The sequence below is a fragment of the Gopherus flavomarginatus genome, chromosome 1, assembly GCF_025201925.1.
Source record: "Gopherus flavomarginatus isolate rGopFla2 chromosome 1, rGopFla2.mat.asm, whole genome shotgun sequence".
In the NCBI taxonomy this organism is placed as follows: Eukaryota; Metazoa; Chordata; order Testudines; family Testudinidae; genus Gopherus; species Gopherus flavomarginatus.
This window is the reverse complement of record NC_066617.1, coordinates 219130411-219157462: the sequence shown is the minus strand read 5'-3', so window position 1 is coordinate 219157462 and position 27052 is coordinate 219130411. Positions and strand designations below refer to the sequence as shown.

Below are 27052 nucleotides of genomic sequence, written 5' to 3'. Positions count from 1 at the left end.
TAATATTCTTGATGAAGATTATCTGGGCCCTCCGATTTTGTCCCATTAAGCTGTTCAAGTTTGGCTTCTACCTCAGATGTGGTAATATCTATCTCCATATCCTCACTCCCATTTGTCATCCTTCCATTATCCCTAAGCTCCTCATTAGCCTTATTAAAGACTGAGGCAAAGTATTTATTTAGATATTGGGCCATGCCTAGGTTATCCTTAACCTCCATTCCATCCTTAGTGTTTAGCGGTCCCACTTCTTTCTTTGTTTTCTTCTTATTTATATGGCTATAGAACCTTTTACTATTGGTTTTAATTCCTTTTGCAAGGTCCAACTCTACATGGCTTTTAGTCTTTCTCACTTTATCCCTACATGTTCTGACCTCACTAGCGTAGTTTTCCTTGCTAATCCCACCCATCTTCCACTCCTTGTAGGCTTTCTGCTTTTTCTTAATCACCTCTCTGAGATGCTTGCTCATCCAGCTTGGTCTACAACTCCTGCCTATGGTTTTTTCCCCCTTTCTTGGGATGCAGGCTTCTGATAGTTTCTGCAGCTTCGACTTAAAGTAATTCCAGGCCTCCTCCGCATTTAGATCTACAAGTTCTTCAGTCCAATCCACTTCCCTAACTAATTTCCTTAATTCTTTAAAGTTAGCCCTTTTGAAGTCAAAAACCCTAGTCCCACATCTATTTTTGCTTATCCTTCCATCTAGTTTGAACTGAATTAGCTCATGATCACTCGAACCAAGGTTGTCTCCTACAACCATTTCTTCTATGAGGTCCTCACTACTCACCAAAACCAAATCTAAAATGGCATCCCCTCTTGTTGATTCTTCAACTACTTGGGGAAGAAATCCATCAGTTATCACATCCAGAAAAATCTGAGTCCTATTATTCTTACTAGCACTTGTCCTCCAGTCTATATCTGGGAAGTTAAAGTCTCCCATGATCACACAATTCCCATTAGTGTATACTTCATTAAAAACATTAAAGAGGTCTCTATCCATATCCAAATCAGATCCCGGCGGTCTGTAGCACACCCCAAGTACTATCTCAGGGGAGGCTCTGTTTTTGTAACATCATAAGACAAATTTGTAACATCATAAGACAAAGGTCTGCTCTGGGCTGGTTTAGACAGTACAGCACAAAAAATAATAGCAGTTGCCCTGTACCTACTCATGTCCTCTACCACCCACAATCTAAAAGCCTAATTTGAGTGGAAATCTGACAGTTCCCCATACACTAAATCCTTAGACTGGTACAGTGCAGATTTCCTCTTCCATTTAGCTATGTTTAATATCGCTTTTAATGGACCAAAAAGCAAAGAGATTTACTGCCCTTTAAAGTAAAAATATATTATATATCTCCATCTCTCTCTTCTAATTGTTTCAAATGATTAAGCAGCAAGTGTGGACAAAACAAACATTTATTTAAGTAATGGCATGCAATCACTGTGCACGGACCATGCTTTCCCCCTCACCTTTTCAAAGAATGACAGTTAAAAAAGAGATAGCACTATTTGTCTGCCCAAACCCTGATTCCCTGGGTACATCATCATCTACATATAACAGGGTTGTCAAATAACCTGGTACCCAAAATAACTAATCTAATATTTGGCATCCACAGAAATTATTTGGGACAAACTTTATTCAACCAACATGCTTAACTTTTTTCTGTTTAAATGTGTAAGTTTAACTTTGTTTCCTTCATTTCATTAAAATTGAATTCTGTTATGCACTAGAAACTTCTTACACTGAACTGGGAAAGAGAAAGTCCCCTGTACTATAGAATATCAATCAACACAAAAAAGTGAAGAATTGAAATGGCAAGGTTCTTGAACAAGTTTATTGTTGAGGTTCTTTTAGCTTCATTATACGCTCTTACCAGGGGTGGCTCCAGGCACCAGCACAGCAAGCACGTGCCTGGGGTGGCAAGTGGGGGGGAAGGGGGGACAGCATGCCGGTCATTGTGAGAGCAGCAGTCAGGCAGCCTTCGGTGGCATTTCTGCAGGAGGTCCGCAGGTCCCGCGGCTTCGGTGGTAATTCAGACCTCCCGCAGAGCTGCCACCAAATCCTTGTGACCGGCGGACATCTTGCAGAAATGCCACCGAAGGCTGCCTGACTGCTGTGCTTGAGGTGGCAAAAAAATACAGAGCCACCCCTGGCTCTTGCAATTTGTTGTGACAGAATTTCTTTTAAAATAATCTAGACTGTATTTCTTTTTTTCTTGCTGATTGAGCTTGTGTAAGTATTTTTGTGATTTTTTTATCTTGTGATATTGTAGTGAAATAAAATTCATGTCCAATAAGAGTAGACAGTTCAGGTAAAGATATGATGCTTTCTTCTATTGCAGACTGATAAGAGAAACTCTTATCAACTCTCTATAGTTTAATCTGAAGTTCATTAACAATTTCCTTCTCAAAAACATTATTTTAATATAATTTTACATATATATCCTCATTCTTTCCAATGGATCCTCATGTGCCTTGCAAGGTAAATACATACTTCATCACTGAAATGCAGCCAACTTTGTATATAGGGCACAGCAAAGAAGATGGCTGATCCACCAGCAGAGGTGGTGATGTGGTAAAAAATATAAGCAAAGACATTAGGACAAAACAATATGAGGTTTCCTAGTGTATCACAACTTCAAGTACTCTTCTGCTAAAAAGTTAGTTGCTGAACAGAGACATTGTAAACCTAGAATTTCTAATTTCCATTTCAAACTTATGGTAGTGTGCCTACCTGAGCTGCTGTGGTGTCTCATAAGAGTTCTAGTTTAGATGACTTATGGGACTAAATCTCCCATGATGCACTGTGGCCCTTCCCTTTTTGAAACATCATGGTTCATCAGTGGAATCTCATGACACTGGTGCATCACAGGAGATATAGCATGGCCAGAGAGGCCACCCAATAGAGGAAACTGGTGGCATGAGGCATATAAACTGCAACACCTATGAGACACTGCAACAGCTGAGTGGGACATGGATTAATGTTTAACAGATTTGAAACAATCTGTTTTTTTCATTTCCAAAACAATTTTTTTCAGAACTTTCCATTTTGATTTTTAAAAACTATATTTCAACTTTTTAAGAACTTTTTTTGGTTGTTTGAAGGACCGTGTGCTGTGGCTGGCCGTTGGAGGCTGTGAGCTTAGGCCAGGACTTTATAAAGCCACGCACAAGCGACCAGGGGCTGCTAACAGGGAGTTTCGCAAGGGAGTTCTCCAGGTGAAGGAGGAGCAAATACAGCATCTGTGGGGTAAGTGACTGTCTGTAGTGTGTGTGTGTTTGTGTCTGGGGGTTACTTGCTGTGTGCTGAGCTTGTGTTTGTCAGTCTGTTTGTTCGTTTGGTTGGTTGGTTGGTTGGTTGAAGGACCATGTGCTGTGGCTGGCAGTTAGAGACTGTGAGCTTCAAAGGAAGGTTTAAAAGCTCGAAGCCTCTGGTAATTGGCTGAGCCTTAATCAGTGGCGGGGCATTCACTCAGGCCAGGGCTTTATAAAGCCGTGCACAAGTGACCAGGGAGCTTGCGACCAGAGGCTGCTAACAGGGAGTTTCGCAAGGGAGTTTGGAGGGGGAGTGGGAGGGGAGCGGTGGTCCCTTGTCGGTCCCACCTGTTCCCCTGTAGGCCCCTTAAAACCTATACTCCCAACTATATTCCAAAACCCCTTTCTTTAAACCCACCCTTTCATTAACTAGGAGACAATGCAGGCAGAAGCCCAGCGGCAGAGGGGGGGCTATCCAGTTTATTGCACTGAGTGTAGCATGTATGATTACCTGCCTTGTGGCCGGGCGGCGTATGTGTGCAGTCGGTGCAAGGAGCTCCTGACCACGTACAGACTTTGGAGGCCAGGGTGGCAAAACTGGAGGAGCTAAGACAGGCAGAGAGATATGTTGATGAGGCTTTCTGGGACACTGTAGAATTGTCCCACCTCCGCTCAGACAGTCTGTGTGCTTTTGAGGAGGAAGAAAGGCCCAGGGAAGCAGAGCAGTCAATGGGAGCAGAGGGAAACCTTCCCACAGTTGGGACCCTCCTTCCAGATGGTACTGGGGTTGCCTCTCACACTGAGGTTACCTATCCGGGGGAGGGAACTCCAGTTGCTAGGAAAAGGCAAGTGTTAGTAATGGGAGATTCAATCATTAGAAACGTAGATAGCTGGGTTTGTGTCATAAACAGATAGTTAAGGGTTAATGTCTCTTTTACGTGTAAAGGGTTAACAAACAGTGAACCAGACACCTGACCAGAGGACCAATCAGGAAACAAGATACTTTCAAATCTCGGTAGAGGGAAGCCTTTGTTTGTGTTTTTTGGGTTTTGCTTTGTTCTCTCTGGGTCCTGGAAGGGACTAGACGTGCAACCAGGTTTCTTGCCAATCTCCCTGCTACAGTCTCTTATGTATTCAGAATAGTGAGTATTTAGTAGAGAAAGCGGTTATAGTCTTTTGATTGTTTTCTGTATTTGCAAATGTGTAGTTTGCTGGAAGTATTTTAAATTATATTTTTTGCTGTGGGGGAGGCTTCTTTCTAGTGTCTATAAGCTGTAAGACCCTGTAACTTTTACCATCTAAATTGCAGAGATAACTTTTACTTTTTTTCTTTCTTTTTATTAAAAGTTTTGCTTTTTAAGACCTGTTTGATTTTTTCCCCTTGTTGAGGCTCAAGGGAATTGAGTCTGTACTTATCAGGGAGGGGAGAAGGGTGGAATCTCTTTGTTTTAGCTTGAATCTGTCTCTCTCTCCAGGAGCCCAGGGAGGGAACACCTGGAGGGAAAGAGAAGAGGAGGGAAATGGTTTATTCCCCTGTGTTGTAAGACTCAAGGAATTTGGGTCTTGGGGTCCCCAGGGAAGGTTTTTTGGGGGACCAGAGTGCCCCAAAACACTATATATTTTTGGGTGGTGGCAGTGTATCAGATCTAAGCTGGTAATTAAGCTTAGGGGAATTCATGCTGGTACCCCAACTTTTGGACTCTAAGGTTCAGATTGGGGAAAGATACCATCACAGTTTGTGATGATTGGGAAAACCGTATGGTGACTTGCCTGCCTGGTGTGAAGGTTGCAGATCTCTCGAGGCATCTAAACAGACTTATGTGCAGTGCTGGGGAGGAGCCGGTGGTCGTGGTACATGTAGATACCAATGACATAGGGAAGAGTAGGAGAGATGTCCTGGAAGCCAAATTTAAGCTGCTAGGGAAGAGACTGAAATCCAGGACCTCTATGGTGGCATTCTCAGAAATGCTCCCAGTTCCACGCCCAGGGCCAGGTAGGCAGGCAGAGCTTCAGAGTCTCAATGCATGGATGAGATGATGGTGTAGAGAGGAGGGGTCTACGTTCATTAGGAACTGGGGAAACTTTTGGGATGGGAGGAGCCTGTACAGGAGAGATGGGCTCCACCTAAACCAAAGTGGAACCAGGCTGCTGGCACTAAACATTAAAAAGGTTGTAGAGCAGTTTTTAAACTAGGAGATGGGGGAAAGCCGACTGCTGCAGAGGAGCATGTGGATCAGACACAGACTTCTCTTAGGGGAGAGTCTGATGATAGAGAATCTCCAGATTATAGTCAGGAACAAAGGACGGAAGAGGATAATGTAAGGGCCGGATCAGATGATAAACAGTCACATAAAAAAGAATCCGGCACATCAGAAAAGGGCAGAGAAATAAACAAGGACAAGTTTTTAAAGTGCTTGTACTCAAATGCTAGAAGTCTAAATAATAAGATGGGTGAACTAGAGTGCCTTGTGATAAAGGAGGATATTGATATAATAGGCATCACAGAAACCTGGTGGACTGAGAGCAATCAATGGGACACAATCATTCTGGGGTACAAAATATATCAGAAGGACAGAACAGGTCGTGCAGGGGGAGGAGTGGCACTATATGTGAAAGAAAATGTAGATTCAAATGAAGTAAAAATCTTAAGCGAATCCACATGTTCCATAGAATCGCTATGGATAGAAATTTCATGCTCTAATAAAAATATAACATTAGGGATCTATTATCGACCACCTGACCAAGACAGTAATAGTGATGATGAAATGCTAAGGGAAATTGGAGAGGCTATCAAAATTAAGAACCCAATAATAGTGGGGGATTTCAATTATCCCCTCATTGACTGGGAACATTTCACTGCAGGACGAAATGCAGAGATGAAATTTCTCGATACTTTAAATGACTGTTTTATGGAGCAGCTGGTACGGGAACCCACAAGGGCAGAGGCAACTCTAGATTTAATCCCTGAGTGGAGCGCAGGAGCTGGTCCAAGAGGTAACTATAGCAGGACCGCTTGGAAATAGTGACCATAATACAATAACATTCAACATCCCTGTGGTGGGAAGAACACCTCAACAGCCCAACACTGTGGCATTTAATTTCAATAGGGGGAACTATACAAAAATGAGGGGGTTAGTTAAACAAAAGTTAAAAGGTACAGTGACTAAAGTGAAATCCCTGCAAGTTGCATGGGCCCTTTTTAAACACACCATAATAGAGGCCCAACTTCAATGTATACCCCAAATTAAGAAACACAGTAAAAGAACTAAAAAAGAGCCACCGTGGCTTAACAACCATGTAAAAGAAGCAGTGAGAGATAAAAAGACTTCCTTTAAAAAGTGGAAGTCAAATCCTAGTGAGGCAAATAGAAAGGAGCACCAACACTGCCAGCTTAAGTGCAAGAGTGTAATAAGAAAAGCCAAAGAGGAGTTTGAAGAACGGCTAGCCAAAAACTTCAAAGGTAATAACAAAATATTTAAGTACATCAGAAGCAGGAAGCCTGCTAAACAACCAGTGGGGCCCCTTGACCATCGAAATACAAAAGGTGTGCTTAAAGACGATAAAGTCATTGTGGAGAAACTAAATGGATTCTTTGCTTCAGTCTTCACGGCTGAGGATGTTAGGGAGATTCCCAAACCTGAACTGGCTTTTGTAGGTGACAAATCTGAGGAACTGTCACAGATTGAAGTGTCACTAGAGGAGGTTTTGGAATTAATTGATAAACTCAACATTAACAAGTTACCAGGACCAGATGGCATTCACCCAAGAGTTCTGAAAGAACTCAAATGTGAAGTTGTGGAACTATTAACTAAGGTTTGTAACCTGTCCTTTAAATCGGCTTCGGTACCCACTGACTGGAAGTTAGCTAATGTAACACCAATATTTAAAAAGGGCTCTAGAGGTGATCCCGGTAATTACAGACCCGGTAAGTCTAACATCGGTACCGGGCAAATCAGTCAAAACAATAGTTAAGAATAAAATTGTCAGACACATAGAAAAACAAACTGTTGAGCAATAGTCAACATGGTTTCTGTAAAGGGAAATCGTGTCTTACTAATCTATTAGAGCTCTTTGAAGGGGTCAACAAACATGTGGACAAGGGGGATCCGGTGGACATAGTGTACTTAGATTTCCAGAAAGCCTTTGACAAGGTCCCGCACCAAAGGCTCTTATGTAAATTAAGCTGTCATGGGATAAAAGGGAAGGTCCTTTCATGGACTGAGAACTGGCTAAAAGACAGGGAACAAAGAGTAGGAATTAATGGTAAATTCTCAGAATGGAGAGGGGTAACTAGTGATGTTCCCCGAGGGTCAGTCCTAGGACCAATCCTATTCAATTTATTCATAAATGATCTGGAGAAAGGGGTAAACAGTGAGGTTGCAAAGTTTGCAGATGATACTAAACTACTCAAGATAGTTAAGACCAAAGCAGATTGTGAAGAACTTCAAAATGATCTCACAAAACTAAGTGATTGGGCAACAAAATGGCAAATGAAATTTAATGTGGATAAATGTAAAGTGATGCATATTGGAAAAAATAACCCCAACTATACATACGATATGATGGGGGCTAATTTAGCTACAATGAGTCAGGAAAAAGATCTTGGCGTCATCGTGGATAGTTCTCTGAAGATGTCCATGCAGTGTGCAGAGGCGGTCAAAAAAGCAAACAGGATGTTAGGAATCATTCAAAAAGAGGACAGAGAATAAGACTGAGAATATATTATTGCCCTTATAGAAATCCATGGTACGCCCACATCTCGAATACTGTGTACAGATGTGGTCTCCTCACCTCAAAAAAGATATTTTAGCACTAGAAAAGGTTCAGAAAAGGGCAACTAAAATGATTAGAGGTTTGGAGAGGGTCCCATATGAGGAAAGATTAAAGAGGCTAGGCCTCTTCAGCTTGGAAAAGAGGAGACTAAAGGGGGATATGATAGAGGTATATAAAATCATGAGTGATGTTGAGAAAGTGGATAAGGAAAAGTTATTTACTTATTCCCATAATACAAGAATTAGGGGTCACCAAATGAAATTAATAGGTAGCAGGTTTAAAACAAATAAAAGGAAGTTCTTCTTCACACAGCGCACAGTCAACTTGTGGAACTCCTTACCTGAGGAAGCTGTGAAGGCTGGGACTATAACAATGTTTAAAAGGGAACTGGATAAATTCATGGTGGCTAAGTCCATAAATGGCTATTAGCCAGGAAGGGTAAAGAATGGTGTCCCTAGCCTCTGTTTATCAGAGGATGGAGATGGATGGCAGGAGAGAGATCACTTGATCATTGCCTGTTAACTTCACTCCTTCTGGGGCACCTGGCATTGGCCACTGTCGGTAGACAGATACTGGGCTAGATGGACCTTTGGTCTGACCCGGTACGGCCATTCTTATGTTCTTATGTTAACATAAGAGTTGCCATACTGGGTCAGACCAAAGGTCCATCTAGCCCAGTATCCTGTTTTCTGACAGTGGCTAATGCCAGGTGCTTCAGAAGGAATGAACAGAACAGATAATCATCAAATGATGATTGTCCCAGTTCAGTATGAAAACAAATTAAAAATACAAAAATTTCTCACAGAATGGGAGCCAGTTTCAACATTTCAACCATATAATCAGTTTCCCCTGCTTTTTTCTAGAGTTCAAAACACATTTAAAAACATAGGGAAAATGTGATTTTAAAACTTTAAAAAGCAGCAGAGTGACTCAGGCACATGTGTAGTATCCAAGACAACTTAAAATTGATTAGTCCTTGATTTTCAAGAAAGAGAGAAATAGGAAATAAACATATGGGGTGGGATTTTCAAACATTCTTAAGATACATAAGTTCACAAATTCCCCTGAATATCAATGGGATTGGTGCTCCTAAATCTCTTAGGCATTTTTGAAAAATCTCACCTATATATATTACTTGACATGTGAAAAGACAGGAAATTATCTGAAAAAAAATATCACTAGACTGTTCATACATACCATGCAATGATCCAACTGTGAATGCACTATCTCCTGCTCTACGCTCTTCATCTCCAACTTGGGCACCTGCAATTTTACTTCATCTAAAATTCTTTTACATTCCTGTAGACGCTGCTCAAAATTGGCTGGCTTCTGGAACAAGCGGAACTTCATGGAGACATCTTGTAGTTTTTTCTGAAAAGTCAATATGGGTCAGTGTTAAAATGGGAGGAAAAAATGTAGACATTCTCAGAATGGGTTACCAATCAGTATGTTTTCTCATGATTTCTTGAAGAATCAAATGTTCTGAGATGCAACTAGATCTCAGCTGACACCAGTCTTTGTTTCTATACAAGGAAGAAAATCCTTCCCTTCTCACTTGCAAAGGGCAACTAGATGCAACAGAATTGGTGATATTCTGTTGCATGGGAAAGAAGGGAATGGGTAGAAGGTGCCTTTGTAAGGATCTATACTCCCAGTGCAGAGCAGATGATGAAAGCTCAATGTTTCCTAAGGGGGATTGGGAGTGGCTGCAGTACCATTTTCCTTGCAAAGGGAATCACACCATATATAAACCACCAGAAATGCAGCTCACTTCCATGATATACAATTTATAGGGATTGGGAGATAATCCTTCTTCTTGTTGCTGTAGAAAAGCCCTGCATGAAGCTTGTGCACTGTACATAGGCTTGGCACAGGCTCTGGGATTCAATTCTCATATAATCAGAGACTTTAAGGGTAGAAAGGACCATTGTGATCATCGAGATTGACTTCCTGCACATTAAATTAAAGTAGATTTAAGAAACAAACAAAACCCATAGGTAAGCAGAGGAAAATTTCAAGTGGTTATTCCTGTGGCATATATGATATTTCTATTTTCTGCATTTTTACATGCTATTTTTCTTTGTGAATTATTACTGTGTCTAATTACAAATCTCCATAACAAGTTTATTTTTTTTCCATAAATAAAAGTAGTAAGGTACTTGAATCATTCTGTGTATACATAGAACAAGTAACAGCACAGCTAGGTACAGTGCAAGCTTCTCCCAAAAATCACCATGCCAGAATCATGTCTACCAGTTAACTGCACTAATGGTAATGATGCTCAGTCATTAGTGACCTGGGCTTTCTTAGAACCAATGACCAAGAGGTGGTCTGCACCAATATATATGAATTGCATAAAAGCTAGTCAAGTCTCCATTGCACCAATTTAACTTTCCTCTTTATTGTTGTTCTCAGACAATGAAGTATTCATGTACTCCATTACATTTTGCCCTTTTTGGGGGGTGGAGGTAGATATGGGTTTTTTAGCCATGCATTATGCTGATTTTTGTCTAAGAGGGTCTAACTTTTGGGTAGCTAAATACCCTAAAATATAACTGGTTGTCATTTATATATATGTAACCTTAATAGTGAAGTGTTTCATCCAGAGTGCAACTGTGGAGTTTCAGGCAAGGAAGAGGACACAATCCATTTTGTCAATAATTTGCTGTAATATTTATACTTTTAGATTCTCTGATTATTATATTTTAATAACACTGAAGTATTAATAATTGGTATTATTCATTGATCTGTGAGGAAAGGGAGTCAACTGAGCATTTTCCTTCTTCTAGAGCTAGATGTGTTAAGTAACAGAAGATCATATGGTTATTATAAGGAGGGGGGAGGAAAATTGTTCTCTTTAATCTCTGAGGATAAAACAAGAAACAATGGGCTTAAATTGCAGCAGGGGTAGTTTAGATTGGACACGGAAAAAACTTCTTGACAGGATAGTAAACCACTGGAATAAATTGCCTAGGGAGGTTGTGGAATCTCCATCATTGGGGATTTTTAAGAGGAGGTTTGACAAACACCTGTCAGGGATGGTATATATAATACTTAGTCCTGCTGTGAGTGCAGGGTACTGGATCAGATGATCTCTTCAGGTCCCTTCCAGTCCTACGATTCTATGATAAGCAACAACAACAACTACAAAAAACATAGGAAGATTTCCTTTTGTCCGCTGTATAACTGCTTTGAGGAAATCATCTACTACTGAATTCCCAGCAATAGCATTTTCTAATAAAGGACATGGGACTGATTTTCAATCCCTCAAAATATTTCTGACCTACTAGGAGTAAATGGTTCATTAGATACCATGACAGAATAAGATTATTGTTTTAGCTAAACCTCCTTTCCCTCTTCCTTCTCTCAGGCTCAGAACATAGCTCCCAAGATACATTAATACAAAAAAGAGAAGTTTGGCAAGGGAGTAGCAGTTCCACCACTTTAAATACAATTATATCTTTTTTACAGCCACTATTTATTTTGTCTAGATATTTCAATGAATATCACCACCATATTGAGTAGGTAATGCATATAAGGAATTTTTCTTAGAGCAAAAAATAAACTTGTAAAGTATTTATCTATAAATATCTGCTTTTGGAGAAAAAAGTAAAGACAGATGTTTTGCTGTCTGATTCATCACTGTGGTACTCCAGTTTTAAGTCAGTGTAACTCAATTTGACATCAGTAGATTTGCACGGTCTTAAAACTGGAGTAACAAAGTAAAAAATCAGGCAACTTGTTAGTTTAAATATGTGTTTAGTTTTCAGTAAAACTGTGATAGTGATTCATTTTATGTATACACAAAAAAAACCTCTACAATTATGTAAATTAACCAATTTTGTTTCAGATTTAAGTAACTGCATGTTATCTAAATGAGTCAATTCAGATGGACAAAACCTATAGTAATGTGCATGATCATTTAGATGCCTTTTGAGGACCTCTTATCAGGACAAAAGAGTGTTAAGGAATCAACTCTATCACATGTAGAAAAAGAAATTAATGGCATATGTATCAAACAACTGCAAAAACATTAAGTCCTAAAAATCTCAGTAACCAGATAATCTCCCCAGCTGTTCATCTCCTCCTGTTTCAGGGAAGATAGTCTCTTCCCAATACATACACATCTCTATAAGGGTTAGTTTTTGCCTAACTTGCCCAGTTAAGCCCAGAAGTGTTCATCAGCTATGTTGTTGAATGTACAAGATCCTTTTGAAACCAATTTTTCATTGATGGAATGCTGGCAGTATCAGAGTTGCCATGGAGACCAGCAGGGAAAGAGTTAACAGGAGATATGTAGATAGTTACATATATTCATCAAGGAATGAATAGATCCCATAAGGAAGAGGAGATATTAAATAGCATCAAACATGTTTTTCAAAATAAATAACTTTTAACATTTTATTACTAGATTTTTCTATGCACCTCAGTACCGAACATTACACCCAAATATTAACCTATTCATCCTCTCAGCAGGTCTGTGAGCTAGAGAAGTATTCTCATTCCCATTTTGGAGACTGGAAAATCGTGACAAATATTAAAGAAGACTTTGGTAGAGCTGGGGAAAAAAAAACAGATAACCTTGCTCACTGTCCTGTGCCTTAACCTCAAGATCAAACTCTTGCTCTTTCCTGTTAAATCATGGTGTTAAGCTTACCCTACGATCAGTGATGTATTTTAACATGGGTATCAATGTATTTATTTCACAGCACCATGGAAGTTCAGTCTATTCAACTTTTGGTATGAATAATAAAGAGGATGATAGGGCCAGGAATATTTTAAAGACCATTTGGGGAGGCATAAAACAGAAAATGGAATTTTCTTCCTTCTAAATGTAATTAAGCCAGCCCTCATATCTAACGTGTCCCTTTGTTTATTAAGTGATTTGGAATAACATGTTAGTTATCACTTTTAATCAGCAATCAATTGCTCAGGCTGGACTTTGGTACTCCACTCATACCACTTACATCTGGCAAGTACTTAAAATATGGAAACTGTAAATGAGGATACATATCTTGGCAAAGAGTTTTCCAAAAATATTTACAGTACACAGGATACTTATTAAAATCATGCTTTTGTACCTAAATTGGAGTCCCATACACTTGCCAACTGGCCTATTTTTAATACAAATATCTTAATGTATCTCAAATGATGATATACCCAACACATCTTTTATGGTGTTACTTTTTATGCTATTATTACACTCAAAAGATCTGCTTCATAATGGGTCTACTGAATTGATTACAATTTTGATATGTGCAGCGTTAGATATGCTACAATTGTTGACCATTTTTGCCATACATTGTAGCAGGCAGCAATAAAAAAACAACACTAATAAAATATAGCAGGAGATTTGTTATCTGATTCTGTGATTTGTTAAGCTGACTACTGTTACATAATAGCTCGAAGTTTCAAGGAACAACTGAAACACCACATATACATAAATATAAATCATCAAGAATATTTCAATATATAACAGTGTTGTGTACAGGAAGGACAGGAGGAAACGGAGGTTACATACCTGAGCAACATCAATTTGGGAGAAAACTCTTTTGGCAGCATCCTTACCCTGGCTTCGTTTTTTCATTTCTTCCAAACTGATCTCATGGCTTGTCAAATCAGATTGTATTTTCTGTTGGAAAACAAACTTAGTAATCAGATGTATTTGAAACATAACTGTATCCTGCTACAATCGGAGTATCTAGTTCCTGACATTTATTAAAGAGACATTAAGCGATATTAAAACTCTGGAAGAAATAATTGAAAGGAGAATTATTTGTTTACTTCCTTATAATTCATTTTATTTTACTTTCTTGTGTGAAAACTCAATAATACCCTCTCCTCCTGCTTAAATGTAAAGCCAAATTCTGAGTTTGTGACAATGATGACAATCTTTTGCTAAGGACATTACAATTACATTGCAGATCCTGAATATAGATTTTCTTCTCAAGAGAAGCAGATGGATTACAATTGCTTGCCTCTGAAAAAAATCTAAAGTAATTGTGGAAAAGAAACATACATAAACAGGTAAAGGAGTTTACTTGGATATTTTTATTTCTTGTTTGATCTGTTCTGTTAATAGCTTTTTAGGAGATTTTTTATATAAATTATAAATATTTGATCAAACTATCTGATATGTACAGTAAATGACATCATCTTACACTGGTATGTATTCCGTATATCTACAAATGTTATTTAACTTGTGGTTTAGGACTCACTGACCAAAACTTGCATTCACTGTCTGCTAAGAAAGGGCAAATGTACAACAGTAGGCTGATGACAAAGGACATTCATGCATTCATCTCAGCCATTTTTTAGTGAATATTTCTGTCTGTCATTTTCAGCAAGAACCAGCAGGTGATCAAATTACTACAATGCAAATTTCAGCCCTTGTCATCTCATCACAAATCAGTCTCATAAAAAGACACCAACTGATTTAAGCAACGCTGACCAATGCTATAACATGCAAAACAATTCATATAATGCATATCGATATAACCCAATTTAGACCATTTCAAAACAATTTATGTGGAAATTGTTAGAAAATGAATATCTGCTAGTAGCTGATTGCTTAACAATTACCGCTGTGAATAGGAACTCTGAAATAACTATTAGCTTTTTTCTCATCAGGAAGAGTATTTGAAACCATTATTGCTAAATGGAAAAAAAAATCTAACTAGCTTTCATCTATTCCCTGTATTAGTTACATAAAAATCTCACAAAACCACTACAGCCTACCTATAAGTAGATGCATTTCTAAGGTACACTATCTCTTAAAACAAAAAAACTTGTATTTCAAGAAAAGAAATAAGAACTTAAACTTTATATTGCCACACAAATTAGGAACAAGCTTTTTCATTTAGTTCAAATGTGAACAAATTTGAAAATCGTAATTTTTTAATTTTTTTTAAAATCACATTTTCCTTTGTATGTTGCTTACAAAGCTATATATACTGTATGCTGTATGTGTGTGTGTGTGATGATCAACATGGGAATAAAGACTTTTTTATAAAGGTGTCCAGTGTATAATAAAACAATAAGAGAGCTAAGAATCTTAGAGTAGTTGGGCACCACTGTTTCCTGCTGTACTGTACATGTATTAAAATACATTTTTAAAGAAACAGATGTACAGACATTTGTAAAACCCCATTAGCAATGATAACCCCTTTATGTTTTCGAGGCTCAGCTACACAGTATTATTTGTAGAGGTAGTCAGAAATTTTACAATGGAATATTTGTCAGGAAATGATGATTTGTTTAAAGTGAAATGTTTAGGCGAACCATGTTGATTTAGAAAAAAATTCCTTTAAAAAAAAATCAGAATGGAGAGTCAAATATTCCACTTTGACCTTTTCAGACTGGAATGTTTGATCTGCCATTTCAAAATGACTTTTTGTTTCAATATTTAAATATTTGACATTATATAATAAAATTTTTAAACGTCAAAATCAGAACAAAACTTTTGCATTTTGTAAAATACTTTGATCAGTTCCTTCCTTGCCCTCAAATTTCATTTCACGGGAGATTTCATTTTTGTTCGATTAAGGCACAGAAAAAACTTCAAAATCACAGTTTCCAAGGAAACGGAAAATCCTCTAGCCAGGAGTTCCAATTATTAAATTCTGAGCTCAAGTGTACAAATGCATAAAAATTGACATACAAAAAATTACAAAGGATTGTGACTCTGTGGTTTGTTCTGATATAGCACAGGGAGGCAAAGGAGGGGGACAACAGGGACCAAGAACTACACGAGGCCTTTCCACCAAGCCTTTGCACCCTCTGCCACTTACGGGGCAGGTATGGAGAGAAGCAGCTGAGACAGATGTGGGAGAGGTCATTCAACCAGAACTCCTGTTGCACCAAATGCCACTCTCTGCAACCACCCCTACAGCAGGATCAGAGGAGGGGAACAGCGCTGCTCAGCATAGGGAGCTGGAAGAAGACAGTCTGTCAGGCTCCCTGCCCCCACCAGCAGCCTAGATACACTCTACTCCTCCACCACCAGTTGTACAGGGGTGAGCAGCTGCCCTGACTGGGAATATAAAGTGCAAGCTGGGAGTAGCAAGCAGCAACCTAAGGATTTTCCCAGGCAGCAACCTATGGATGTCTCTGTCTGAGAAAACCATTAAACTAGTCTTTGAACAACTACTGCACGTTTGTTTTTCTTTTGCATGATGAGGCTGATCTCCAGGGAGGGAGAAAGAAAGAATAAGGGAGAAGAGGGACTTTTGACTTAATGAGATGCCTGGAAAGAGCATGGGTAGGTGGAAGAGACTGCAGTGACTGGTTTCTACTGCCCATAAAAATATATGTTTATGGAATTTAATGAAACCCCATGCAACTGGCCATTTTGCTTCACTGCACTTTTTTGAGACCAAAAGCAATGTAAAATATTTGCCAAGTACAGATGATATGCCCCAAAGTGCCTAACTCTAAGTATGAGAGTAGCTACATTAATGCAAGCGACATTTGTCCATACAAAAAGAAAAAGAAAACATTTCACTCATTCTTCCTTTAGGAATTTTACTTTGGAAAATCCCAAATATCATCAAATATGTTTAGTCCAGCTTGTAATTTGGGGCCTCTGGCTGAGCCCTCAGAGCTGTGTGGTGGATGTGCAGCTGCTATGCAATAATTTAGGAATATTGACCTGTAATAATGCTATGAATGTTTTATGTGACCCGGATGGGGAGACAGTCACTGTGTAGCTATATTGGGTTATTGAAATCTGCACAGGTACTACATTGGAGAATGGTTTGGAAGAGTTATCTGAGGGAAGGAATCAGAAGGACATATCATCGACCCATAAGGCATGGGATGCACTGTCTTAGGGATGAGGGTTTCACGACCACCACTCCCAAGAGGAGGAGACAGGTGGTGTCAGTCGAGGACGTCCTTCTAAGGGGGATGGAGTTATCCATCTGCCGTCCAGACTGGGAGACTCGAGAAGTGTGCTGTTGAGACTGATCAAGCAATTGGACCACTACTCCTTCCTACTTCTCCAAGTGGGCAACAATGATACTGCCAAGAATGACCTTGAGTGGGTCATTGCAGACCATGTGGCTCTGGGAAGAAGGATTGTCATAAACAGATAGCTAAGGGTTAATGTTCTTTTACCTGGAAAGGAATAACCTGAAACACCTGACCAGAGGACCAATCAGGAAACAAGACTTTTTCAAATCTGGGTGGAGGGAAGTTTGTGTGTGAGTCCTTTGTTCTTGTCTTGTGTCTGTCCCTCTCGGCTATGGGAAGGAATTTTCTATCTCCTGCTTTCTAATCTTCTGTTTCCAAGTTATAAGTACAAGGATAGGAAGACCATAGGTTTGTTTTTTGTATTTACATGTGTGTAGTTGCTGGAATGTGTTAAATTGTATTCTTTGTGGATAAGGCTGTTTATTCATATTTCTTTTAAGCAATTGACCCTGTATTTGTCACCTTAATACAGAGACACCATTTTTATGTATTTTTCTTTCTTTTTACATAAAGCTTTCTTTTTAAGACCTGTTGGAGTTTTTTTTTAGTGGGGAACTCCAGGGAATTGAGTCTGTAGCTCAACAGGGAATTGGTGGGAGGAAGAAGTCAGGGGGAAATCTGTGTGTGTTAGATTTACTAGCCTGACTTTGCATTCCCTCTGGGTGAAGAGGGAAGTACTTGTGTTTCCAGGACTGGAAACAGGGAGGGTGGCGTCCCTCTGTTTAGATTCACGGAGCTTGCTTCTGTGTATCTCTCCAGGAACCCAGGGAGGGAACATCTGGAAGGGAGAAGGGAAGGGAAATGGTTTATTCCCTTTTGTTGTGAGACTCAAGGAATTTGGGTCTTGGGGTCCCCAGGGAAGGTTTTTGGCGGGACCAGAGTGCCCCAAAACACTCTAATTTTTTGGGTGGTGGCAGCTTTACCAGGTCCAAGCTGGTAACTAAGCTTGGAGGTTTTCATGCTAACCCCCATATTTTGGACGCTAAGGTCCAAATCTGGGAATAGGTTATGAGAAGGATAAAGGAGTTTGAGGCGCAAGTCGTGTTTTTGTCCATCCTTCCTGTTGAAGGAAAAGGCCCAGGTAGGGACTGTCGAAGTGCGGAGGTAAATGCGTGGTAATCAGATGGGGTTGGAGAGAGGGCTTTGGATTCTTCGACCATGGGATGTTATTTTGGGAAGAAGGATTGCTAGGAAAGAGATGGGATCCACCTAATGAAGAGAGGGAAGAGCATCTTCGCAGGCAGGCTTGCTAACCTAGTGAGGAGGGCTTTAAACTAGGTTCGCCGGAGGATGGTGACCTAAGCCTAGAAGTAAGGGGGGAAGTGGGATACCAGGAGGAAACACAAGGAGGAGGATGCAACAGGGAAGGCCTTCTGATTCATGCTGAGAAAGTAGGGCAATTGGCTATTTATCTTAGATGCCTGTACACGAATGCAAGCAGCCTGGGAAACAAGCAGGAAGAATTGAAAGTCCTGGCACAGTCAAAGAACTATGATGTGATTGGATTAACAGAGACTTGGTGGGGTAACTCACATGATTGAACACTGTTATGGACAGGTATAAACTGTTCAGGAAGGACAGGAGGGGGAGAAAAGATGGAGGAGATGCACTGTATGTAAGAAAGCAATATGATTACTCCAAGCTCCAAACTGGAGAAAAGACTATTGAGAGTCTTTGGGTTAAGTTTAGAGGTGAGAGCAACAAGGGTGAGGTTGTGGTGGGCATCTACTATAAAGCACCAGACCAGGAGATTGAGGTAGATGAGGCTTTCTTCAGACAACTAACAGAAGTTTCCAGAATACAGGACCTGGTTCTCATGCGGGGGGGCGGCTTCAATCACCCTGTCATCTGCTGGAGAGCAATATAGCAGTACACAGAAAATCCAGGAAGTTTTTGGACAGTGTTGAGGGCAACTTCCTGGTGCAAGTGCTGGAGGAACCAAATGCAGGCCGTGCTCCTTCTGACCTGCTCTTCGCAAACAGGGAGGAATCAGTAGGGGAAGTAGAAGTGGGTGGCAACCTAGGCAGTAGTGATCATGATATGGTTGAGTTCAGGATCCTGACAAAAGGAAGAAAGGAGAGCTGCTGAATATGGACCCTGGACTTCACAAAAACAGACTGATTCCATCAGGGAACTAATGGGCAGGATCCCCTAGGAAGCTAATATGAGGGGGAAAATTGTCCAAGAGAGCTGAATGTATTTAAAGAAGCATTATTGAGGGCAAATGAACAAACAGAAAGAATAGCAAATATGGCAGGCAAGCAGCTTGTCTTAACAGAGAAATCTTTAGTGAGCTTAAACACGAAGAGTAAGCTTACGAGAAATGGAAACTTGCAGAGGTGACTAGGGAGAAGTATAAAAATATTGCTTGAGCATGCAGGAGTGTATTCATGAAGGCCAAAGCAGAATTGGAGTTGCAGCTAGATTTTATGCTTTTTTTGCCTTGGTCTTCACAGACAAGGTCAGCTCCCAGACTGCGACACTGGGCAGCATGGGGAGGAGGTAAGCAGCCCTCAGTGGTGAAAGAACAGGTTAAGGCAGGGGTAGGCTATCTATGGCAGGATGCTGAAGGCGCCACGTGAGCTGATTTTCAGCAGCACTCACACTGCCTGGGTCCTGGCCACTCGTCCAGGGGCTCTGCATTTTAATTTAATTTTAAATGAACCTTCTTAAACATTTTAAAAATCTTATTTACTTTACACACAACAATAGTTTAGTTATATATTATAGACTTATAGAAAGAGACCTTCTAAAAACATTTACAAGTATTACTGGCACGTGAAACCTTAAATCAGAGTGAATAAATGAAGACTCGACACAGCAATTCTGAAAGGTTGCTGACCCCTGGGTTAAGGACTACTTAAAAAGCTGGACATGCACAAGTCCATGTGTCCAAACCTAATGCATCTGAGGGGCTTGAGGGAGTTGGATTTCAGAGCATTGGCCATTATCTTTGAAAATTCATGGCAATCGGGAGAGGTCCCAGACAATTGGAAAAAGGCAAATATAGTGCCCATCTTTAAAAAAGGGAAGACAGAGAATCCAGAGAACTACTGACTGGTCAGCCTCACTTCAGTCCCAGGAAAAATCATGGACCAGGTAATCAGGGATCCATTCTGAAGCACTTGGAGGAGAGGAAAGTGATCAAGAACAGTCAACATGGATTCACCAAAGGCAAGTCATGCCTGACCAACTCTATGGGTATGGGAAAAGTGGTGGACATGATATATCTTGGTTTTAACAAAGCTTTTGAAACAGTCTCCCACAGTATTCTTGCCAGAAAGTTAAAAAAAAAGTATGGATTGGATGAATGGAGTATAAGGTGGATAGAAAGCTGGCTAGATCGTTGCGCTCAACAGGTAGTGATCAACGGCTCAATGTCTAGTTGGCAGCCGGAATCAAGTAGAGTGCCCCCGGGGTAAGGCCTGGGGCCGGTTTTGTTCAACATCTTCATTTATGATCTGGTTGATGGGATGGATTGCACCCGCAGCAAGTTAGCAGATGACACTAAGCTTGCAGGGGAGGTAAATATGCTGGAGACTAGGGATAGGGTCCAGAGTGACCTAGACAAACTGGAGGATTGGGCCAAAAGAAATCTGATGAGGTTCAACAGGACAAGTTCAGAGCCCTGCACTTAGAATTGAAGAATCCCATGCACTGCTACAGGCTAGGGACAGACTGGCTAAGCGGCAGTTCTGTAGTGGACAAAAAGCTGGATATGAGTCAACAGTGTGCCCTTGTTGCCAAGAAGGATAACGACATATTGAGCTGCATTAGTAGGAGCATTTGTAAGAGATCACAGGAAGTGATTATTTCCCTCTATTCAGCACTGGTGAGGCCACATCTGAAGTACTGCATTCAATTTTTGCCCCTCCACCACAGAAAGGATATGGACAAACTGGTGACAGTCCAGCGGAGGGCAACAAAAATGATTCGGGGGTTGGGGCACATGACCTATGAGGAGAGGCTGAGGGAACTGGGATTATTTAGTCTGCAGGAAAGAAGGGTGAGGGAGGATTTGATAGCAGCCTTCAACTATCCGAAGGTTGGGTTCCAAAGAGGATGGAGCTAGGCTCTTCTCAGTGATGGCAGACGACAGAACAAGAAGCAATGGTCTCAAGTTGCAGTAGGGGAGGTGTAGGTTGGATATTAGGAAGCACTATTTCACTAGGAGGGTGGTGAAGCACTGAAATGGGTGACCTAGGGAGGTGTGGAATCTCCATCCTTTGAGTAAACTTCTTATATAAACTTGTTGGAAAAAAACCAGAATGGATTTGAAAAAAAATGATATGAACTGATCTTTTTTTAATAGAAAAAAAACACACTCATTAGCGGTTTTCAAGGCTCCTGTTAAGGATAAAGACTTGTTTTACTAACTGACCAGTAGCTGTCTATTCAGGAACACTGGAAACTTGCTTTGAGTGGGCAATTTTGATGGAACCCCTTTTGGATGCATCTTTTCAAGGGAGCACTTAAACAGCTCAGCCCTGTGAGGAGCTTTAAGTGAGAGAGGGAGTCTGAAGCATCATCACCAGATCTGCCAGCAGCTACTACCACCACATGATGTACCCAGGCATTCACACTATTGGGTCTTCTTTCTGGTTATCTTGAAAGAATAGTCATATGGGGATCGTTTGATGGGGGCAGAACTCAAAAGCCCACTAGTAAATGAGCAACATACAGACCTGGGAGAAGGGTCAGAATCTGGACGGGGGGAAGAGAAGATTGTTATAGACAAGAGAGAATACAGAGGGGAAATCAAATTAGTATCTTAGACATCTGTATACTAATGTGAGAAGTATAGGGAATAAGCAGGAAGAATTGGAAGTGCTAGTTAATAAAGACAACTATAACAGTTGGCATCACAGAGACATGGTGGGATAATACACAACTGGAATATTGTTATAGAAGGGTACAACCTGCTCAGGAAGGACAGGCAGGGACAAAAGAAAGAAGGTGTTGCCTTATATATTAAAAATGTATACACTTGGATGGAGGTTGAGATGGAAATAGGAAAAAAAACTTGTTGAAAGTCTCCGAGTAAGTATAAACGGGATAGAAAAAAAGGGTGGTGTCAACCAGGAAGAAGAGGTGGATGAGGCTTTTTTTAAACAACAGAAATCATCCAAAGTATGATGATGGTGGTGATGGGGAACTTCAACTAACCACACATCTGTTGGGAAAATAACACAGCAGGGCACACAAAAAAAGTTCTTAGAGTGTATTGGAGACCATGTTTTTATTTCAGAAAGGAGAGAAAGCTACAAGGGGAGAGGCTGTTCTAGATTTGATTTTGACAAATAGGGAGGAACTATTGGAGAATATGAAAGTGGAAGTCAGCTTGGGTGAAAGTGATAATGAAATGATAAGAGTTCACAATTCTAAGGAATAGTGGGAGGGAAAACAGCACTATAAAGGTAATGACTTTCAAGAAAGCAGACTTTAGCAAACTCAGGGAATTGGTAGGTAACATCCCATGGGAAGCGAATCTACAGGGAAAAGCAGTTCAAGAGGGGTGGCTGTTTTTCAAGAAGCCATTATTAAGGGCACAAGAACAAACTATCCCATTGGGTAGGAAAGAAAGGAAGTATAGCAAGAGAACACCCAGGCTTAACCAGGAGATCTTCAACGTTCTGAAACTCAAAAGAGTCCTACAAAAAGTGGAAACTAGTTCAAATTATGAAGGATGAATATAAGCAAAAAACAAAAGCATATAGGGATAAAATTAGAAAGGCCAATGCACAGAATGAGATTAAACTAGCTAGAGACATAAAGGGTAACAAGAAAACTTCTACAAACACATTAGAAGCAAGAGGAAGACCAACAATAGGGTTGGTCATTCCTCAATGAGATGGGAAAAACAATAGCAGAAAATGTTAAAATGGAAATGGCAGTTTTTACCAAAAAGATTAGTAGTGATTGGACATCTAACATAGTGAACACCAGTGCAAATGAGGCAGGATCTGAGACTAAAATAGGGAAAGAAAAAGTTAAAAAGTACTTCGACAAGTAAGTAATCTTCAAGTTGCCAGGGCGAGAAGATATACATCTTAAAATACTCAGGGAGTTAACCTAGGCAATATCTGAGCCATTGGCATTTATCTTTGAAAGGTCATGGAAGACAGGAGAGATTCCAGAGGCCTGGACAAATATAGCACCGATCTCTAAGGGAAATAGACAATCCAGGGAATTATAGACCAGTCAGCTTAATTTCAGTACCTCGAAAGATAATGGAGCAAATAATTAAGCAATCAATTTGCAAACACGTAGAAGATAATAAGGGGATAAATAAAAGTCAGCATGGATTTGTCAAGAACATATCACATGAAACCAACTTAATAGCTTTATTTGACAGGGTAAAAGCCCTGTGGATGGTGTGGAGGGTGTGGTAGATGTGATATATCTTGACTTTAGTAAGGCTTTTGACACTGTCTCACTTGACCTTCTCATAAACAAACTAGGGAAATAAAACCCAGATGGAGCTACTATAAGGTGAGTGCATAACTGTTTGGAAAACCATTCCCAGAGAGTATTATCAGTAGTTCATAATCAAGATGAAATGATATATCAAATGGTGTCCCTCAGGGATCAGTTCTGGGTCTTGTTCTGTTCAATATCTTCATCGATGATTTAGATAATGGCATGGAGAGTACACTTATAAAGTTTGTGGACAATACCAAGCTGGGAGGGGTTGCAAGTGCTTTGGAGGATAGGATTAAAATTCAAACCAATCTGGGCAAACTGGAGAAATAGTCTGAAGTAAATAGGATGAAAGTCAATAAGGACAAATGCAAAGTATTTCACCTAAGAAGGAACAATCAGTTGCAGACATACATAATGGGAAATAACTGTCTAGGATAGAGTACTGAGGAAAGGGATCTAGGGGTCATAGCAGATCACAAGCTAAATATGAGTCAACAGTGTAATACTGTTGCAAAAAAAAATAAAAAGGAAACGTCGTTCTGGGATGTATTAACAGGAGTGTGCTAAGCAAGACACGAGAAGTAATTCTTCTGCTCTATTCCATGCTGATGAGGCCTCAACTAAAGTTTTGTGTCTAGTTATGGATGCCTCATTTCAGGAAATATGTGGACAAATTCGAGAAAGTCCAGAGAAGAGCAATAAAAATGATTAAAAGTCTAGGAAACACGACCTATGAGGAAAGACTGAAAGAATTAAGTTTGTTTAGTCTGGAGAGGAGACGACTGTGGGTGGGAGGGGGGCTCACAATAATAGTTTTCAAGTACATAAAAGGTTGCTACAAGGAGGAGAAAGAAAAATTGTTTTTGCTAATCTCTGAGGATAGGACAAGAGGCAATGGGTTTAAATTGCAGCAAGGATGGTTTAGGTTGGACTTCAGGAAAAACTTCCTAGCTGTCAGGATGGTTAAGCACCGGAATAACTTGCCTAGGGAGGTTGTGGAATCTCCATCATTGGAGGATTTTAAGAGCAGGTTAGACAAATACCTGTCAGGGATGGTCCAGATAATATTTAGTCCTGCCTTGAGTGCAAGGATCTGGACTAGAAGACCTCTTAAGGTCCCTTGCAGTCCTTTGATTAAATGATGACAAGGAACTAATGAAATCACCACTTTCCGGGCTATATTTTAAATAATTCCTGACATGTGAATCTAATGTTCTGCTATTCCCTACCCAAGCATGTCAGATTCCACACCGCCTTATTATTCCTACTTCTTTTCCATTTTTTTTGTTTTTGTTTTCCAATAAGAGTGTTGCTTAACCATCTAGGAGAAATCTAATCTTAAAAGACTTTGTTGTGAAAATTTGAGCAAGCTTAAAGTACAGCTGTTCGCTGTACCTGTGCGTTTTTCAGCAACTGAACATCAACCCAGAAACAGAAGCTGCATTTACCTATCTTTTCTATTTCTTTAGACTCCCACCCACACCCCCTTTTGTAAGCATTTGGGCCAAAGTTTCTGTTGTATAAGCGGTTTCAGTTCCATTGACTTCAATGAAGTTTTGCTCATTTGCATGGATAGAAAATTTGGCCTTTTGTCCTTTTTTAGAACAGAATCTAAGGACTTGTAATCTATAACCCCAAACTGTCTTCCAGCACGGACATCTGATATCCTTCTGACAGACTGCCAAACAATAACAATTCGCTGCAGAATAGAGAAGGAGAGAACATGAGAGTTAAATGAAGGTTTACTAATAGGTTAAAATATTTTAATTCTTTCCCCCACCCATCTCTTTCCCTTTAAGTGAACTCCCCCCCACTTAAGTTTTTAATCAATATTTTAAAAAATCTTGTTTTTGTGACATACAACAAATGAAGGAAGTCCCTGGCAAATAAGCCCAAAGTCCATCTTAGAATAAAATATGATAACTTCAAAAATTATAACACTCTAATAAGCTAAACCAATTCTCATGATAGGCCTCTGCAATAAAATAAATAAAGAAATAAAATGGTTTAGGTTAGATATATGAGACAAGATGTATCTTATCTATGAATTCTCATATCTCTGACACCCACTACACTCCTGAGTCAGAGAATATGTGGTACAAAGCTGGCATAAACTTGGGAAATCTCTGGTTGCCCCATAGGGCAGCTCTCCGTTTAATGTCACAATGAGGAACAGAGCTAGGGGGCCAGGAGAAGGAGATTGGAGTGGTGGATGTGGTCAAGTGCAAGACTAGGACAAAGATGATGAGGAAGGCAACAAGTGCACACTGAATGGTTACAACTGCATAGTGTTAGCACACAGTTGTTCTGATGGATTCAGCAATGGCAATGCACATGGATCAACTGATTATGGTACAAATGAATCTCTGTTCAAAGTGATCAATAAGTATACACATATTAAGAGAAAAGTAAAGTAGGAATGAATATCTTAAGGTTCTCCATTCATCTATTTACCAATGACAATTAATTCCAGAAGCCAAAATGCATCTTGATTGTTCAGAAGCCAAAGCAATACTCACCCAAATAAATAGTCGTTGTCGGTGTCATGTAAATATGATATATGGTATTCAATATTACAAATATTTGTGTCTTTCACATCAACTACCTCAGCAATTAACTCAAGCTTTGTTTTCCAGACTACTTAGTTCAACCTCAGAGTCACTCTAGAAAGCACATAATTAAACAATGCTTATCACAGTAGGTCAGGCCTAACATGGTAGAGATAAAAGTGTTGTGTTTAAATAAAATGTTATGGGACATTCCATGGAGACTGCTCTATCTTCCTTTTAAAAATTGCTCTGCTGGCAAAATATAAAGCATGACCTAAGAACATAGAACTGAAGAGAACAAGCACATTAGAGAAAAGACCAGAAAGACCAGTAGAATAGATTGTAAGAAAAAAAAATCTACTTAATTGACACCTGTCTGCAGTCTTAGAAAAAAAGAGGTCAAAGGTTAAATGGCTCTTGAACAGGACCAAGACAACATCCTCTACCCTATTCGCTACACCAGTGATGCCAGCCGTGATGCCTCCTGGCATTCCCTTCTGCCACAATCATCTCAATGTTTTTTTCCTTCCATTTTTTATTCTAGTCCATCAATCCATTGCAGCACTCTAATCCTAAAGACTCTCAAGATTTTTTTTTAAATCCACCCTTACTCTGTTCTCTCTGCTCCTAGAGCTCCCTGCCTATGTTGTCTTGTTTAGACTGCATCTTGTGCCTTGGACTTTAAAGTCTATTGTTGCATAAAAAATGATGTCACTATGAGTGATAGAGCTTAACCTGCCTGTGTTCTGTTCTGAGGATAAAGACATTCAGTTGCCAGATCAACGAAACAAAACAAAAATAAACAAAGAAGCACTTATCAGATTAAAGGATCTGACTTAATATTGCTGTGAGGACTGCTTGTATGAGAAGAGGACTTTTTGGGATATTCAGTCCAGTATTTCTATAACTAAAAATCACTTTTAAAAGATAAAATGAACCAAATGAAGAGAGTCTAGCAACATTGATATCACAAGGTAGAGAATCAGTGCTACAGCTGAAAATATGTAAAACTGCTCCTACTTTGAATTAGAGAAGGGAGATTCAAGGGAATTCAATCTTTTTTTTTTCCCCATGCAAAAAA

At 39.8% G+C, this 27052-nt stretch overlaps 1 protein-coding gene across 11 annotated transcripts in view; it reads right to left on the bottom strand.

The window, feature by feature from the left end:
• The window catches only part of DMD (dystrophin), a 2125007-nt gene that overhangs the window by 1143502 nt on the left and 954453 nt on the right, over positions 1 to 27052 (bottom strand). For all 11 annotated transcript variants that reach the window (XM_050936430.1, XM_050936437.1, XM_050936440.1 and 8 more), the window contains 2 exons: positions 13548 to 13658; positions 9224 to 9397 (listed from right to left, as the gene is read on the bottom strand). In XM_050936430.1, coding sequence (XP_050792387.1) covers positions 9224 to 9397; positions 13548 to 13658 — 285 coding nt within the window. The remainder of the gene's footprint in view (positions 1 to 9223; positions 9398 to 13547; positions 13659 to 27052) is intronic.